At 44.7% G+C, this 17,799-nt stretch overlaps 1 protein-coding gene across 1 annotated transcript in view; it reads right to left on the bottom strand.

The window, feature by feature from the left end:
• Nucleotides 1–17,799, bottom strand: part of LOC144889050 (E3 ubiquitin-protein ligase rnf213-alpha-like) — a 170,254-nt gene that overhangs the window by 83,963 nt on the left and 68,492 nt on the right. Inside the window, exons 8-9 of the mRNA XM_078768858.1 lie at nucleotides 11,207–11,417; nucleotides 3,992–4,138 (exon numbers count right to left, since the gene is read on the bottom strand). Of these exons, the coding sequence (XP_078624984.1) occupies nucleotides 3,992–4,138; nucleotides 11,207–11,417 (358 nt within the window). The remainder of the gene's footprint in view (nucleotides 1–3,991; nucleotides 4,139–11,206; nucleotides 11,418–17,799) is intronic.

The following is a 17,799-nucleotide window of genomic DNA, read 5'->3' as shown; positions in this document are numbered from 1 at the left end:
GCAACCTCCGCTCTGCTGGTACCAACCTCCTGACCCCCTCCATCCGGACCAAATTCAGATCCTGGGGGGACAGGGCCTTCTCCATCGCTGCTCCCACCCTCTGGAACTCACTACCTCACACCATCAGAGACTCCTCCTCACTCACCACATTCAAAACATCACTAAAGACCCACCTGTTCAACGCTGCATTCAACATTCAACCCACAGCATTTAACCCCTGACTATCTCTTCTCCTTCTCCCTCCTTTTGCTTTAAATATTTCCCTATTGATTCTTGTCTTGTCTTTTTGATTCTTGTCTTATATATATGCCGTATATCGCTGCTGTTTGTTTTCTTGATTCTTGTCTTTTTGCAATTGTTGTTTTCATGTATTGTTATGCATTATGTTTTCCACTCTGTCAAAGCGCCTTTGGGCTTCTGGAAAAGCGCTATACAAAATAAATGAATTATTATTATTATTATTATTATTTGTATCGGTGAAAATGCTAACCTGCCTTGGCTTCACGTCCCTTAGGAGGAGCCAATTCACTGAGGTTCCACTGTTCGGGGAAAAATACCTTCATACAACTCAGTCCACCAACTATATATCTCTTAGCAATGAAGTACAGGACATAGTTGAATTTTGTGTTTGCACATTTTTTTTCCAAAACAAAAATGAGACGCGTTTCCCAAAAAGTGTAAAAAAAAACAAAAAAACATTTGCATATTTATGATATATAATGGTTGATATCAAAATTTTTTAACTTTGATATTGCTGGGCCATTTTATTACCAAAACTTTGCCCTATTATCAATGAATAAATCTATATGAAAATCAAATCAGTTCCTGATGATTTTAAACAACCAAACAATCAAATCAGTACCTTACCGACCCACAGTCACGTGAAAAAGTAAGAACACCCCATGTAAAGTTTTGACTTTTTCAACATATTTCAACATACAGCTATTTGATCTTCATTTCAACAATATTGATAGATAAAGGTGATAAAATATAACAAATATCATGAAACATTTACATTTTGTAGTCCATTGTATAATTTAAATAAACATAAATGCAAATTTCGCATGTGGAAAAAGTACATGTAAGTACACCCCATGAAATGTTTTTTTGTCTTTTTAACATATGTGGACATATCAATATTTGATCTTCATTTAAACAGTATCTATAGATAAAGGTGATCTAATTGAACAAAAAACAATGAAAAATTGACTTTGCAATAATTTATTCAACAAAAAATTAACAGAGATGCCATTTCCTTCTGAGGAAAAAGTAAGTACACCCTTGGCTCTAATAGGTGGTATTGCCACCTTTGGCAGAAACAACCTCAAGTAGGCGTTTCTTATAACTGTCTGCCAGTCTCTGACATCGACTGGAAGAAATTTTTGCCCACTCCTCCATGCAGAATTCTTTCAGCTGTGCGATGTTTGAAGGGTTTCTTGCATGCACAGCTCGTTTCAAATCCCCCCGCAACATCTCGATGGGATTTAGATCCGGGCTTTGACTTGGCCATTCCAGAACCCTCTATTTCTTACTTTTCAGCCATTCCTTGGTGGATTTACTGGTATGTTTAGGGTCATTGTCATGTTGCAAGGTCCACCTTCGGTTGAGCTTCAACTTTCTGACAGATGGCCTCACATTATCCTCAAGCACCCTCTGGTACAATGAAGAATTCATAGTGGATTATATGATGGTGAGCTGCCCAGGCCCTGATGCAGCAAAGCTGCCCCAAACCATAATATTTCCACCACCATGCTTTACAGTTGGTATCAGGTTCTTGTGGTCAAATGCTGTCTTTGGTTTTCGCCAAAAATGTCTTCTGGTACTGTGGCCAAATAGCTCTACCTTTGACTCATCTGTCCAGAGCACATTGTTCCAGAAGTGCTGGTCTTTGCCTCGGTGTTCATTGGCAAACTTTATTCTTGCCCTGATGTTCTTCCTGGACAGCAAAGGTTTCCTCCTGGCACACCTCCCATGTAGATCAAATTTGTGCAGCCTCTTTCTAATGGTAGACTCATGCACTTTGACATCAACAGTGGCAAGAGCTACTTGTAGGTCCCGTGATGACATTCTGGGGTTCTTAGAGACTTCTTTCAGCATCTTGCGGTCTGCTCTCGGGCTGAACTTGCTGGGGCGGCCTGGCCTGAACAAGTTGGCAGTTGTTTGGAATCTTCTCCACTTGTAGATGATCTTCCAGACAGTCGCATGATTGATTTCAAATTGTTTGGAGATCTTTTTATATCCCTTCCCAGACTCGTAGGCATCTATAACCTTCTTTCTGAAGGCCTCAGAGAGCTCTTTTGATCTAGGCATGGTGATGCCGCACACTTCAACAACAAAGAGCAAACCAAACTAAATGTCTGAGGTTTAAATAAGACAGGTTCCTCCAAGATCCTCTCTAACGATGTTCTAATCATTTGCACCTGAGCTGGTGCACCTGATTCTAATTTTAGGTATTTGAAGTATTGATAAATGTAGGGGTGTACTTACTTTTTCCACATGCGAAATTTGCATTTATGTTTATTTAAATTATACAATGGACTACAAAATGTAAATGTTTCATGATATTTGTTATATTATATCACCTTTATCTATCAATATTGTTGAAATGAAGATCAAATAGCTGTATGTTGAAATATGTTGAAAAAGTCAAAACTTTAATGGGGTGTACTTACTTTTTCACGTGACTGTATATCACTCCATTTTTATGGAGACTGGCATAATAGCTCAGAGGTATCACTTGAAATTGATTATAAGCTGTCACAATATAGTGTGGCATAGCCATCAATGAACATGCCATACCTCAGATTGAAATCAAGCAAGGTCTTAGCATTCATTTGTAGACATTAAAATAAAGATCCTATGGTTTATTTTGATGAAGAGTAGCAAAGTTATCGTCGGCACGCTGAAAGAAATTGGAATTCCTACCCTAATCTACTGGGGGAACTGCGTCATCGGTAATGTCGTACCCACAGGTATGATGCAATAGGACAGATACTGCATACACCCAGAAGGATCTAGTTTTTAGCTCAGGGGAGCTTAGGCAATGGCACGTTGTCCGTCCGTCAGTTCATCAGTCTGTCCTTAAACACTTGCAACTTTCTTCTGCAAAGCGGCTGAAGGGATTGTGACTGATGGGAAATTATATTTGTTGTGTTGTGACTAAAGCTTGTTCACGGCTTTAAAAAAAGATCTCACCAGGGGCTCACCAGGGTCAAAGTGATCCACGTTTGACCCCCCCCCCCCCTCCCCCCCAAATAGGAATTTGCGTTTCCTTCAAACTACACACTATTTCGATGAAACTTGACCACAACCTTCATCCCCCATGATGTACCAAAGCTTATTCACGACACTAAGAAAATCAAAGTCTAAGGGGCTTTATGCAGGGGGGGGGGGGGGGGGAGATTAAAGTGGGTCCAGGTTTGACCCCCAAAATAGGTATTTGCTTTCTTCTCCGAAACTACACACTCAATTTCGATGAAACTTGACCATAACCTTCACCACCGGTGCCAAAGTTTGTTCATGGCATTAAAAAAAATCTGCCCCTTCGGGAGTCTATGGGGGTAGGGGGGGAGTTGCACCCCAAAATAGGTATTTGCTTTCACCTCAGAAACTACACATGCAATTTCGATGAAACTTCACCACAACCTTCATCACCCATGATGTACCAATGTTTGTTCAAGGCATTAGAAAAACTGGGGTCTGAGAGGGTATACGGAGTTGGGCGAGGGAGGGTTGCCCCCAAAATAGGTATTTTTTTGTTTGTTTGTTTGAAGTCTTATGATTATGTTATTATGATTCTACATGCTGCCCTGTCTTCTAGCAACCAATGAAATTGGTTTAAAATACCTTTAGTCAGTGCAGTACACTGTTTGTTCTACCAGGTGAGTTCCAGGGGTATTGCCCCTATGTTTATGATGCACCACGTTCCAGATCCTGCCAGCTGCAGTTATAGGGGCACACACAAATGTGAATACAAACAATTAAATCTTACCTTCATCTGCGCTGAATCAACATACTTGGCATAGATAAATGATTTCATCAATGGTCGGGATGTCTTCAACCACCTGTTGATTGCACCGGACATCTTGTCAAAAAGGAGTGACAGTTTAGAGTTGTAACCTGTTTGTATTGTTTGACCCTGTAAGTACGGGATGAAAGAATGAGAAGAACTTCTAACTCAGAACTTTAAATGACAACTGATAACATTCAACAGCTTAAATATACAATACTCACAATCATTTGAAGACAAAAGAGAAACACCATTTATATACAGTCACGTGAAAAAGTAAGTACACCCCATGTAAGGTTTTGACTTTTTCAACATATTTCAACACACAGCTATTTGATCTTCATTTCAACAATATTGATAGATAATGGTGATATAATATAACAAACTAGTGGGGTCACCCATGGGAATCCCACGGGCATGGACGTGTGTGACATTTCGACATATTTAGTGAGATGCTGCACATTCAATTTTACAAAATGGTTAGTGGCAATTCATCAGATCCAGAAATGGTGTAATGAACACAATTAATTTATTTGACATAATATGTGACCACTCACTCCTCTCCACCTGACACTCTCCTCTCTCCACGCTCACATCAGGTTCCTCTCAGAAAATTTATTTAAATTTATTTTCCTTTCTCCACGTGTGCTTTTTGTCTCATCTTGTACTTTCTGTTCAGGTGTGCTGTTCGCCCCGCCCCCATTATGTCCTTGCCATCCACCTTTTGCCCTGTCCACGTGACTCGTGGTGGTCCCTCTCGGCTCTCCCCCCGTTGGTACTTTGTGCATATAAGATTGTTTACGGTTCTGTTTTAATATTATTTAAATATGTATAAACTTTCCCCTTCAGTGTTTTATTCAATGGTATATTACAACACGCTGTTTTTCTTCCTATTTAAAAGGCTTTTTTCAAATTCCTCTCCATCCAAATCCCCCCCCAGATCCACCTTGTTTGAAATTCCAACTTCTTTCCTGGAAGTCCTGGCAGTGTCCATGTTTTATACCTCTCCCACCCCCCCCTTCCCATGCCTCCCCCCCAAAGCCCTCTCCCTCCCACAGTTCTCTCGATGTCTCCATGTTTCTCGGTCCCTGCTCTCAAATGTTGTGTTTGTGTCCTTCCCTCTCTCTCCCCATCTTGTCTACCGCTCCCAATGTTATTTGTTTTATGTGTCTGTTTGTCTTTCTGTGTGATTAATGTTCGCTCTTTCACGAGCCTCGATCTTGTAAACAAAAAAAAAAAAAAAAAAAAAAAAAATCTCATTCCACGTCAAAAAAAGAAATTCAATCTCTTATACGTCTCCCTCACTACATGGTCTAAATTCACATTCATTCCACCCCTCCTCCATCGTTCTAAATCTGATTGCTAACTTGAAAATCACAACAAACCCAATTTGTTATCAATGTTCGTCTTTCATTAATCATCCACTTTCAAAACTCCCCTCTAGCCCCTCCCCTCCAAATCCCCACCCCCCCCCTTGCACCTACACTCCGAAACTCCCCCCTTGCCCCTACACTCCTAAACTCCCCCCTTGCCCCTACACTCCGAAACTCCCCCCTTGCCCCTCCACCCCTGAACTCCCCCCTTGCCCCTACACTCCTAAACTCCCCCCTTGCCCCTCCCCTCCTAAACTCCCCCCTCACTCCTCCCCTTCAAAACTCTACCCCAACCCCTCCCATTCAAATCTCCCCCCATACCATTCCTCTCCAATTCTCCCTCCTCCCCACCTCCTCCTCCTCAAAGCTGCCTCCTCCCCACTACGTCTCCCTTCTATCTCATACCTCCACCCCCCCCCCCCCCATCCCCCCTCCCAACCTTCTACTTTCCTCTGCTCCCCCTCAAAGAACCCCTCACTGTGCCTCATCCCTTCACCATCAAACCTTTCATCCTCCTCATCCTTCCCTTTCTTGGAACTCTTCTGTAATCTCTGACACACTATCAACTGCTCTTCCTACCTCCCCCTCTCATCCTTCATCTTACCCTACTCCTCCCCTCCCCTGTCCTGTACCCGATGCTCCCCCTCTCTCTTCATTAACGGTATGGACCTCAAACATCCGGGGCCTTCGCTCAAACCTGACTGATCTCTCCATACAGGTTGCTTCTGACAATCCAGACTTGATCTGCTTAACAGAGACTTTCCTCCTTCAAGATGTCTCTGATTCCTTAATATCTCTTCCTGGTTACTCCCTCCTCTGGTATGATAGACCTGAGCCTCGTCCTGGTGGTGGGGTGGCTATCTTTATCAAAAACTCTCTTCCTCATATGTGGTGATTTCAACTGTCATCATGCCAGCTGGTTGGGTGTGGGTTCCTCTCTCACCAGTCATGGCACCTCAGCAAAGGACTTCTGTGACTCACTGGGATTGACACAATCTGTCAATTTCCCGACCCGGATCTCAGCCAATGGAGTATCTTCTCTTCTAGACTTGGTTATGAGAAACTTCCCTGCTAATGTCTGCTGCTCTTCTTCTGCTCCAATCGGTTCTTCTGATCATGTGCTTGTCAAAGTGGACATCTCTCTGGCCATTCTCAGAGAGCCTCCTCAGCGTCGACAAGTCTGGCATTTCACTCAGGCCGACTGGGACGGTCTTCAAGCAGCCACCAATCGTCTGGATTGGTCTCCCATTTCCACTGCCTCCGACATCAATTCTTCCTGGGAATTCTTCCAAAGCAAACTGCTCTCTCTCATGCACAGATTTATCCTATCTCGTCTTCAGTTGTCTTACCCTTCCTCCCGTCCATGGTACACTGAATCTTGTGGTGAGGCAGTTGCCCTGAAACAACTTGCCTTTGCCTCTTGGAAGGCTAATCCAACTGAAGGCAATCTCAGTTCCTTCCACCAAGCTCGGAACAAGTGTGTGTCTACCCTCAGGAGTGCCAGGAAGCACTATCTCTCCACACTGAAGAATGAACTCTCAAACCTGTCTCCTTCCTCCAAATCCTGGTGGCGTCTGGTCAAATCCGTTTCTGGTGTTTGTTCCCCCTCCATCCCCTCCCTTACCTCAAATGGCCACACAGTTGACATCACACGTGACAAAGCCGAATGCCTCAACTCTGTGTTTGCCTCAAAATCTTTAGTCCCAAACCCATCTCTCTCTGTTCCCACCTTTCCCAGTCGAACCCAACTGCTCCTGGACTCTGTGTCCTTCTCTCCTGACAAGGTGGAGGAGTTTTTGTCTAACCTCGACTCTGATTCTGCAACTGGACCAGACGGCATCAGCCCACGGGTCCTAAAATCCTGCTCTGCCGCTCTATCTCACCCTCTCTCTGTTCTTTTCACCCTCTATTTTGCTCAAGGTCATCTGCCAGCATCCTGGAAATCAGCAAACATTACCGCTTTACACAAAAAAGGTGCAAAAACAGATCCTTGCAACTACAGACCAATCAGCCTGCTCCCAATTATCAGCAAAGTCATGGAATCCATCATTGCCTCGGATATGAAATCTTTCCTCTTCTCCAATGGCTTGATCTCTGATCATCAATTTGGTTTCACACCAGGTCGTGAACTGAGGGTGAGGGGTAGTTTAGGAGGGAGGGGGCAAGGGGGGAGATTTGAAAGGGATGGGTGATGGGGAAGATTTGGAGGGAAGGGGTGATGGGGAAGACGGATGGTGGGAGGGATTTTCGAAGCTCCACACGGTGGGAGGGATTTTCTGCCAGCATCCTGGAAATCAGCAAACATTACCGCTTTACACAAAAAAGGTGCAAAAACAGATCCTTGCAACTACAGACCAATCAGCCTGCTCCCAATTATCAGCAAAGTCTGCCGATCTGAGGGAAGAGGAATGGAGCGGCAGAGAGTGGAGTCATCAGCAAAGAGATAGAGAGGATTTTCCAGAGAGTCGGAGAGATCATTGATAAAGACCAGAAAAAGCACAGGGCCCAGAAGGTCACTCTACTCTGGACATGCTGCTTCTGCTGTCTCAACAATGGATGGAGGTCCTCAATGCCAAACAGGAAATCAGAGCTGTCTCCCTTGACATATCACGTGCCTTCGATACGGTCTGGCACCCAGCTCTGCTCACCAAACTCTCCTCCTATGGTATCCATGGAAATCTCCATGCATGGCTTGAGGACTTCCTCTCTGGTCGTAGTCAACGTGTGGCCCTGAATGGATTTCTCTCATCTCCCCTTCCTGTTCAGGCTGGAGTTCCCCAAGGCAGTGTTCTGGGCCCTGTGCTTTTTCTGGTCTTTATCAATGATCTCTCCGACTCTCTGGAAAATCCTCTCTATCTCTTTGCTGATGACTCCACTCTCTGCCACTCCATTCCTCTTCCCTCAGATCGGCAGTCTGCAGCCTCCTCACTCTCTGAAGACTTGGACAAAATCACCGACTGGTCAAACAAGTGGAACATGTCTTTCAATCCTGACAAATCTCACACTCTTACTATGTCTCTCCGAAAAGATCGACTGGACAACCCTCCCATCTACTTTCTCAACAATCCTCTCCAAGAAGTTCTGTCGCTCAAGCTTTTGGGTCTCACTATCTGCCATGATCTTTCTTGGGAAAACCACATTTCCAAGCTGGCCTCCAAAGCCAGTCGCCGACTGGGCATCCTCCGTTGTGCGACGTCCTTCCTCGGCACACCTGAGCTCCTCACCACATACAAGGCTTTCATCCGCAGCTCAATGGAATACTGTTCTCCCCTATGGGCCGGTGCTCCTGCCTCACACCTAGCTCGGCTTCACGCTGTTGAAACCAAAGCTTTCAGAATTATTGGAATCTCCCGCGATGAAGCTATCTCTGAGCGCCTTTCACTCTCTCACCGCAGGCAGGTAGGTGGTCTTTCTGTCTTCTTCCGACTCCTCTCCGGCCTTGCACCCCCAGCTCTCTCTGTGCTCTTTCCCCAAATATTCCTACAGGTCGCACAAGATCTGCCAGCAACCCTCTGATGGTTAAACTGCCGAAATCTCGGCTCTCTGCTCACATTCACTCTTTCATTCCTCTTTTCTCCCGCCTCTGGAACAAACTCCCTCACTCCCTTCAATCCTACTCCTCCCTCCAGGTCTTTAAAACAGCTGTTCACCACCATCTCTTATCTTCCCCCATCCAAAACCTTGATCTTTTCTACCCCCGCTAATTCACCCCAGATCCACCTTGTTTGAAATTCCAACTTCTTTCCTGGAAGTCCTGGCAGTGTTCATATGTTTTATACCTCTCATACCCCCCCCCCCCCTTCCCATGCCCCCCCCCCCCCAAAGCCCTCTCCCTCTCACAGATCTCTCGATGTCTCCATGTCTCTCGGTCCCTGCTCTCAAATGTTGTGTTTGTGTCCTTCCCCCTCTCTCCCCATCTTGTCTACCGCTCCCGATGTTATATGTTTTATGTGTTGGTTCGTCTTTCAGTGTGATTAATGTTCGCTCTTTCACGAGCCTCGATCTTGTATACAAAACCAAAAAAAAAAAAAGTGCACCAGCTCAGGTGCAAATGTTTAGAACATCGTTAGAGAGGATCTTGGAGGAACCTGTCTTATTTAAACCTCAGACATTTAGTTTGGTTTGCTCTTTGTTGTTGAAGTGTGCGGCATCACCATGCTGAGATTAAAAGAACTCTCTGAGGCCTTCAGAAAGAAGGTTTCGATGCCTACAAGTCTGGGAAGGGATTTAAAAAGTTCTCCAAACAATTTGAAATCAATCATTCGACTGTACGGAAGATCATCTACAAGTGGAGAATATTCCAAACTGCCAACTTGTTCAGGCCAGGCCGCCCCAGCAAGTTCAGCCTGAGAGCAGACCGCAAGATGCTGAAAGAAGTCTCTAAGAACCCCAGAATGTCATCACGGGACCTACATGTAGCTCTTGCCACTGTTGATGTCAAAGTGCACGAGTCTACCATTAGAAAGAGGCTGCACAAATTTGATCTACATGGGAGGTGTGCCAGGAGGAAACCTTTGCTGTCCAGAAAGAACATCAGGGCAAGAATAAATTTTGCCAATGAACATCGAGGCAAAGACCAGCACTTCTGGAACAATGTGCTCTGGACAGATGAGTCAAAGGTAGAGCTATTTGGCCACAGTACCAGAAGACATTTTTGGCGAAAACCAAAGACAGCATTTGACCACAAGAACCTGATACCAACTGTAAAGCATGGTGGTGGAAATATTATGGTTTGGGGCAGCTTTGCTGCATCAGGGCCTGGGCAGCTCACCATCATAGAATCCACTATGAATTCTTCATTGTACCAGAGGGTGCTTGAGGATAATGTGAGGCCATCTGTCGGAAAGTTGAAGCTCAACCGAAGGTGGACCTTGCATCATGACAATGACCCTAAACATACCAGTAAATCCACCAAGGAATGGCTGAAAAGAAAGAAATGGAGGGTTCTGGAATGGCCAAGTCAAAGCCCGGATCTAAATCCCATCGAGATGTTGTGGGGGGATTTGAAACGAGCTGTGCATGCAAGAAACCCATCAAACATCGCACAGCTGTAAGAATTCTGCAAGGAAGAGTGGGCTAAAATTTCTCCCAGTCGATGTCAGAGACTGGTAGACAGTTATAAGAAACGCCTACTTGAGGTTGTTTCTGCAAAAGGAGGCAATACCACCTATTAGAGCCAAGGGTGTACTTACTTTTTCCACATGCTAAATTTGCATTTATGTTTATTTAAATTATACAATGGACTACAAAATGTAAATGTTTCATGATATTTGTTATATTATATCACCTTTATCTATCAATATTGTTGAAATGAAGATCAAATAGCTGTAAGTTGAAATATGTTGAAAAAGTCAAAACTTTACATGGGGTGTACTTATTTTTTCACGTGACTGCAAGACACATACAAAAATGGCAAAACCTTTTAATTCCACCTCTTCCTCCTTTCAATTCAATTCACAAACCACACCACAAATTTCCCTCCCATATCCCTCCCTTTTATCAACTGTGTTTTCATGAATTTATTCCTTACCCTGACTCCACCTGCCCCCAATTTTTATTCATATTTTTTCAAAAATTTGAAACTAAAAAGGTTCTTTAAAAATGAAATAATTGTGAAGTCTAAGGCCATCCAAGATTGTATTAGTTATGTTCTCACTGAATAAGAAAATGACCAGTTGACCATGCATACACCATACTTTAACACGTGTAATTAACCTATTGAGAGCAAGGAGAAAACCTGTAGGCCAAATTATATCTTTGTACTTGAAAAAAGCCAAATAAGTTATGCGATAAAACATTTTTGATTATTTAGAAGAAAACAAACCTTTGAGGAATCAAGACATAAGGCTCGATTCAAAACTTGTGAGAGAGCTGCAACAAGTGTCAGAAATTGTTCAACGATTATCTCAGAAGTCCTATTCGGCGTTAACAGGTTCAGTGTGTTGATGCATTCTGAGAGAGCTTCAGCCGTTTTAGAAAGGTTCAAATCTTGCTTTTCTTTTGTATATTGCTTTTCATCATTTGGTAACTCCTCCCTGTAAAAGAAAATGCAATTGTTTGTATCAGTGGTGCATTCTGTTGAGTAGTTGTAACAGTGCCGGGTCTCCCCATCAGGTGCCCCAAGACCGTCAGAGATAAACTCCCAGGACGCCCAAGCTTAGAGGCGATGTCACTCACGTGCACTGTGAGCCGCACAGTGTGGCAGTTAAATCACCAATCAGTTCCGTGGTCTGCTATTGTACATTGCACTAGCGTGCGTTCTTTTCAATAATAATTTAGTCATACAGGAGGGTTAATCTGAGCACCCCCGATGCCGCGATTCCCGTCCTTGCTGTTCTCCTTCTTCTCCAGAAAGACACACCCTCAGTGAGCTCTTCCCTCAGGATGCAACTCCTTCATGAATTGCACTCAACGCCCACTCTCCTCGAATTGCCCGTCTTCACATCTACGCCTCCTTAAATAGATGCGGCCCTGACATCACATGCTGATGTACCCACCCCAGAGGAATATAACACACACACACGAGGGAATTTCACAAAATGTACAAATGCACATTTCCTTGTGCACTCATGATGGAACATGCACATTGCACATATATAATTTCCTAGTTACACTCAAGATAGTGCACACAGTTATGCCATTTTGGCTTTGCAAACAATATTGTCACAGGGTTTGTTATTTATTTTGTAATTGGAATGTGGAGATAGCAGCCAATAACACACACATTATTATATTCTGTATGCTGTTTGCATCATTGCTCGGAGTGTGGCTCTGCTGCTAATGCAGTTTCCCCTGTTTACACTAGGCTGGTACTCGTTTTGCCGACCTCAGAAGGATGACAGGCTGAATCGATCAATAAATTCTGCCCCAGTCGCTCCGTCGGTTCGTCCAAGGCAGAGCTTTGCTGGCATAATTCCACCCACAAGTTTTTTATATTTGTTTTTTGAAATATGCCCTAAACAAAGGTGAAAGCTACGAAAAGTTTTTGGGTTGTATACAGGAGGATACTGTAATCGGTAATCGGCACTCACACTGACTCCAATAGGCTGATACCGATCACCGAAAAATTGCCGATATCGTCCTGGGCTTATTATTGATATTGATATAGGCCCAGCACAAGTAGTGGCCATTGGTGGGGATCCATGGATGGGTGGCAATAGCTTATGCCCACAAAACCCAGGAGTAGCTGGAGCATGGGGGGCCACGAAAGTAGGAACATTACAATGTACAAACCCACGAATGACTGGGTTTCGTGGATTGTGAATCCGCTAAAGTAGGGGCTTTGCGGTACAGTATTTTATGAATACGGTATAGGATTGTATTTCACATGTGCATGGACATGTAATTCACATATGTGAAGTAAATGAACAAAAGCGGGTTGGTAGGAATTGCAAGTGGGTTTAATTTTATTTATTCAATATTACCAACCGTGTTAAAAACGCCATAGTTTGACATTGTCAGTGACACAAAATACACCAGAATACTGAGAAAGTTGCTTATTGACGAGTAACAATAAGAATGTTCAAGTAAGACAACTTCAAACTCAGTGATTGTGGTGACACAATATTAAATATGTATTAATCTATGTAAGAATGTCCTTTCACTTTTATGAGCGTGGGAGGACAGAGAGTTGGGGTTCGGAGGGTGAAGAGAGAAAATATGGGACAGAGTTGGAAGGGAGGGGCTGATGACTTTAGAAGGAGGAGTTGAGCAGTTGTGGTGGGGAGGAGGTTTGAAGACTTGGGGAGAAGGCAGGGGAGTGAAGCCTTGGGGTTGGGAGGGAGAGGTTGAGGACTTGGGTTTTGGGAGGGGGGTTGATGATTTGGGGTTTGTGATTGAGGAGGGGGGGGGGGGTGGAGGGGTGATGAGGGAGGGGGAAGAAAGAAGAGGAAGAAGCGGGGAGCTCTTACCTGTTGCGATCTCACCGGCAGCTCCGATCCTGTACGGAATGAACTCAAAACGAACACGGGGGTAAAATGTACAAAATAATCGATTTATTATGCGGAACCCAAGAACAATGAAACGCGCCGACAAATAACTATTGTTCCTAAACCGGGATCCCGCACATCTCACTTCAACAACAGCACAGGGGAATGAATTAAATAAAGAAACCGTTGTGTGCGCGTTGGTGAGTGCGAGCTTATCTGTCTGGCAGTGTAGCATCATCAGGAATCATCCAGCTCCGATGTTGGCGTGAAGCAGGCCTCCGTCTGCCTCGTTCACGCTCCGCCACCCGCTCAGCGGCACACCTCACTCGCCCGCTCGTCAGTCGCACGCGAGGTCCCGTTTGCTCGTAGCACCAAGCCTCGCTCCAAGCACCAAGCCTTGCTCCAAGCACCAAGCCTCGCTCCAAGCACCAAGCCTCGCTCCAAGCACCAAGCCTCGCTTATAGCACACCAAGAGCACCAAGATCAAGAGCACCAAGAGCCCGCAAAGAACCCAGGGAAGACGACGACCCAGAAGGCCCGCGAGCGAGTCGTTTTGTCCCCGTGGTGTGACGTCAGCTCTCTGCCTCTACCAACCAGTCGTTTCTTAGTGGTCTTTCCCGCCTTCCGACGCCACCGGCCCTTCCCCTCTAATCAGTGACCTGCTTTTAAGTAGTGGTTTTGCGCTTTCTGCACTGATTGGCCGAGGTGTCAACGGTCAGTGGCCAATCAGTGTGCCGCTTCCTTCCACCTTCCTTTCACCAATCAGTGGCCAGCTCTTACCCCAGCCAATCACACGTTCCCTGGGCGTGGTGCCAACCTGCCTGGCACAATGTTTGTCGCCCATGGTGGCGTACTACGTGGTTGCTGCCTGTAGCTCTGCCAACGTCATTGTGGTGGCGGGGAATTAATTAATGTGTGCACTAATGGATCTATCTAATGCATATGAGTGCGTTGCCATAAGGGACACTGGGTTGCTCACAGAGGGAACGACACACGAGGGAATTTTATCCATAATCCCTGTACTAATTAGCATGCCCCGCCCCCTCGTGGCGGGGACACAGATACAACTTATTCCGACATACGGCTAAACATAGAACTTATAACAGGTAGACAGTTGAGTACCTACCTATGCAGATATACCTGGATCTAGATATTCCCCTACCCACCGACATAACAGTATGTATGTATGTGTCGGGTATCGAACCAGGTTCCACAACTAGAAATCAGAGTAATAAGCACATTTATTGAAAGACCAATACACAGCTGTGGAGAGTTCAAGCAACACCAGGCTCAGAGAGAGCATGGAGCAACCAAGACACTCTAAAGAAACTCAGAAAAAGGTGTTTCTTATATATGTTCAAAAGTCAGATAAAGATCTCCGCTAAAACTGCATTCTCAGCACTTTGAACAAAGGAGGGAAGAGTGGAGTAACAGCCCCCACCCTTGTCCCATCCTGTAGGAGTGCTGAGCTCAAGGGAAAGAGTAGGAGGAGGGCATTGCAACAATCCCTTAAGTCTTATGTCGGGTATCCTTCCAGATGCTAGCCAGAGCCTGGTTTGGACAAGGGCAAGGATTGTGAAAGATGTGTATTCTCGAGGGAGGTTTGCGCAAGCAGTTTGTAAAATGTAATCAACAGCATTTTTCAAGCATGAAGAAAGTTTTGGCTGTAAAGCGAAACAAAAGGCCATGTGAAGTAAAAAGCTTTCATTCTACATATAATTGTGAAGCAAACATTAATTAGATAAGCCAAAAGGCATAATAAAAAGCATGATCTCAACATATGTATGTATGTATGTATGTATGTATGTATGTATGTATATATTTTATATATTTTATCTATATTTTATATATTTATTTTATATATATATATATTTATACACCGGGAATATATATACAGACTTGGCATTTAATATGGAATTTTTTTTTTTCTTGACTTGGGTTTACTTTCTTAACTCAATATATCAATCTAGTGAGTTTCTTTGACACTTTGGTGATTTATTTGTTCAAAGAACCATGTCACTGATTGTCTGTCGCAGCAAGAAGTCAACAACAGGATTATATCACAGGTGGCGTGGCAAAATGTACGGACAGGTGCATTTGATGATTAGCTTCACAGTCGGGTATACAAGGGTTGTTGCGTTCTGTATTAGTGGAAAACAACTGCTGCACGTCTCCAAAAGTTATTGCCGCTTCCTCTGGAGATAGTCCGTCAACTCGACAATGCTGTTTGTCATGGATTGGTGGCTTTACGAAATTACGGCATGAAACAGCGTGCTATTGCTCGGCAGAATGGCATCACTCAAGGTCAGGTGTCAAAGATCCTGAAACGAAATGCTCAGAGGGGTGTCCCTACTCCATTACCGAGGCCAGGACGTCCCCGCAGAACCACAAGGAGGGATGATCGCCAGCTGCACCGGTTCGTCCACAATGGCCGTACCAAGTCAGCTAATCGGCTTAGGGCTGAGTGTCAGCAACTGACAAATGTGCCTGTATCCAGAAGGCTAGTCAACCAACGACTGGTTCATGCAGGCTATCGTGCCAGGCGTCCCCTGAGAAAGCCACGCCTGACCAGACAACACCGCCAGCGCCGATTGCAGTGGGCCAGAGAGCACCGTCAATGGCAGCCAGGACACTGGAATCACGTGATCTTCAGTGACGAGTCTAGATTTCTGGTCTATCGTCAAGATGGTCGCGTCCGAGTCTGCAGACAAGTGCATGAAGCCTACAACAAAGATTGTATAGTGCCAAGAGTCCAAGCTGGAGGTGGTGGGGTGACCGTTTGGGCTGCTTTTCATGCAGGGGGCAAAACTGACCTGGTTGTTCTGAATGGAAACCTGAACCAGTTCAAGCACACGGCCATTCTGGAAGAAACATTGCTTCCATTTGCTCGTGCAGCCTTTCGAGGAAACTTTGTCTTCCAAGATGACAATGCATGGCCTCATCGTGCTCGCATGATCCAACACTTTCTTGCTGACCGTGGTGTAGAGCATATGGAGTGGCCTGCCATGTCCCCGGATATGAATCCGATAGAGAACTTGTGGGTAGAATTAACGTGTCAAATCGACCACTTGGACCAGCAGCCGACCTCTGTGCGTGAATTGCAGCAGGCTATTGTCACTGCATGGCAAGCGATTCCTGTCCAAACCTTGGCAAATCTCGTGAACAGCATGCCTCAACGTGTACATGCTCTCCTGAATGCTCGTGGGGGTTACACGAAGTACTGAACTGTAATTTTACTGTCCGTAATCCCAGTCGTAATTTAACTTTTGTTTTTGTTAAAACAAAATTTGGCTAATGTGCAAAATAAAGAGATACTTCTGGAAAACGTGCAAAAATTTAACACAGTACTGTCCATGAATTGAGTTCGATATCAGTTTACATCACTTTCAAGGATCAATTTATTTGTTTCGAAATGTCAAATGTGGTTTTTGTTTCTTTTAAAGGTCACATTAACAAAATCTAGAATAATTTCAACATAATTCCAATGAACTTTTGGTTCTAAGACATCTTGAAAAGTAAGTTCACCCCAACAAAAAAAATATTCCATATTAAATGCCAAGTCTGTATATATTCCCGGTGTGTACCCCGGTTTAGAATAGGTGCACCGTATCCCTGCGTGTCGTAAGACGCGACTGAAAGGGTTGGCGTCAGGAAGGGCATCCGGCCAGAAAAACATTGCCTCAAAAAGAGAACCATGACAATTACAACTACATATGGGCAGGGTACAGTCCGAAGTACCCCGTGGGGGACCCCACTCCCTCTCGTCAAAACTCAATGTGGGGAACCCGATTGAAGCAAGGGTGGAAATCACTCCATTTATGACGACGAAACGTCTGATGCCCGAAGTGGAGATCGGTTTCTGAGGTTTGGGACATGGATTGTAGGGACAATGACAGGGAGATCAGGAGAAGTGGTGGAAGTATTGGTCAGAAGAAGAGTGGATATATGTTGTGTGCAAGAGACGAGATGGAAGGGAAGTGGTGTGAGAATGGTGAAGGGTAGGCAGGGACAGAAATACAAGTTTGTGTGGCAAGGGTGCCCGGAGGGCATGCATGGCATTGGTGTCCTGTTTTCTGAGGAGTTTGTAGACAGTGTGGTGAGTGGGACGAGAGTGAGTGATAGATTGATGATGGTGAAAATGATGATTGGAAAGCGCTTGGTGAGCGTCATCTCGGGATATGCTCCGCAGGTTGGTCGGAGGGATGAAGAGAAGGACAAGTTCTGGTGTGCAATAGAGAAGCTGATGGAAAACGTGAAAGATGAGGAAGTTGTTGTGGGAGGAGGAGACCTAAATGGACATGTGGGAAGGAGTATGGACGGTTTTGAGGGAGTTCATGGGGGTTGCGGATATGGTGTGAGAAATGGAGAAGGTGAAAGGATTTTGGAGTTTGCTGATGGAGCAGATTTGTTGATTTGCAATACTCAGTTCCAGAAAGAGGATAATAAGCTTGTTACATACACGTCAGGTGGGTCGACGACAACCGTTGAC

The sequence above is a fragment of the Myxine glutinosa genome, unplaced genomic scaffold (genome assembly GCF_964187855.1).
Source record: "Myxine glutinosa unplaced genomic scaffold, kmMyxGlut1.1 SCAFFOLD_617, whole genome shotgun sequence".
Classification (NCBI taxonomy): Eukaryota; Metazoa; Chordata; class Myxini; order Myxiniformes; family Myxinidae; genus Myxine; species Myxine glutinosa.
This window is presented reverse-complemented; position numbering and strand designations above follow the sequence as displayed.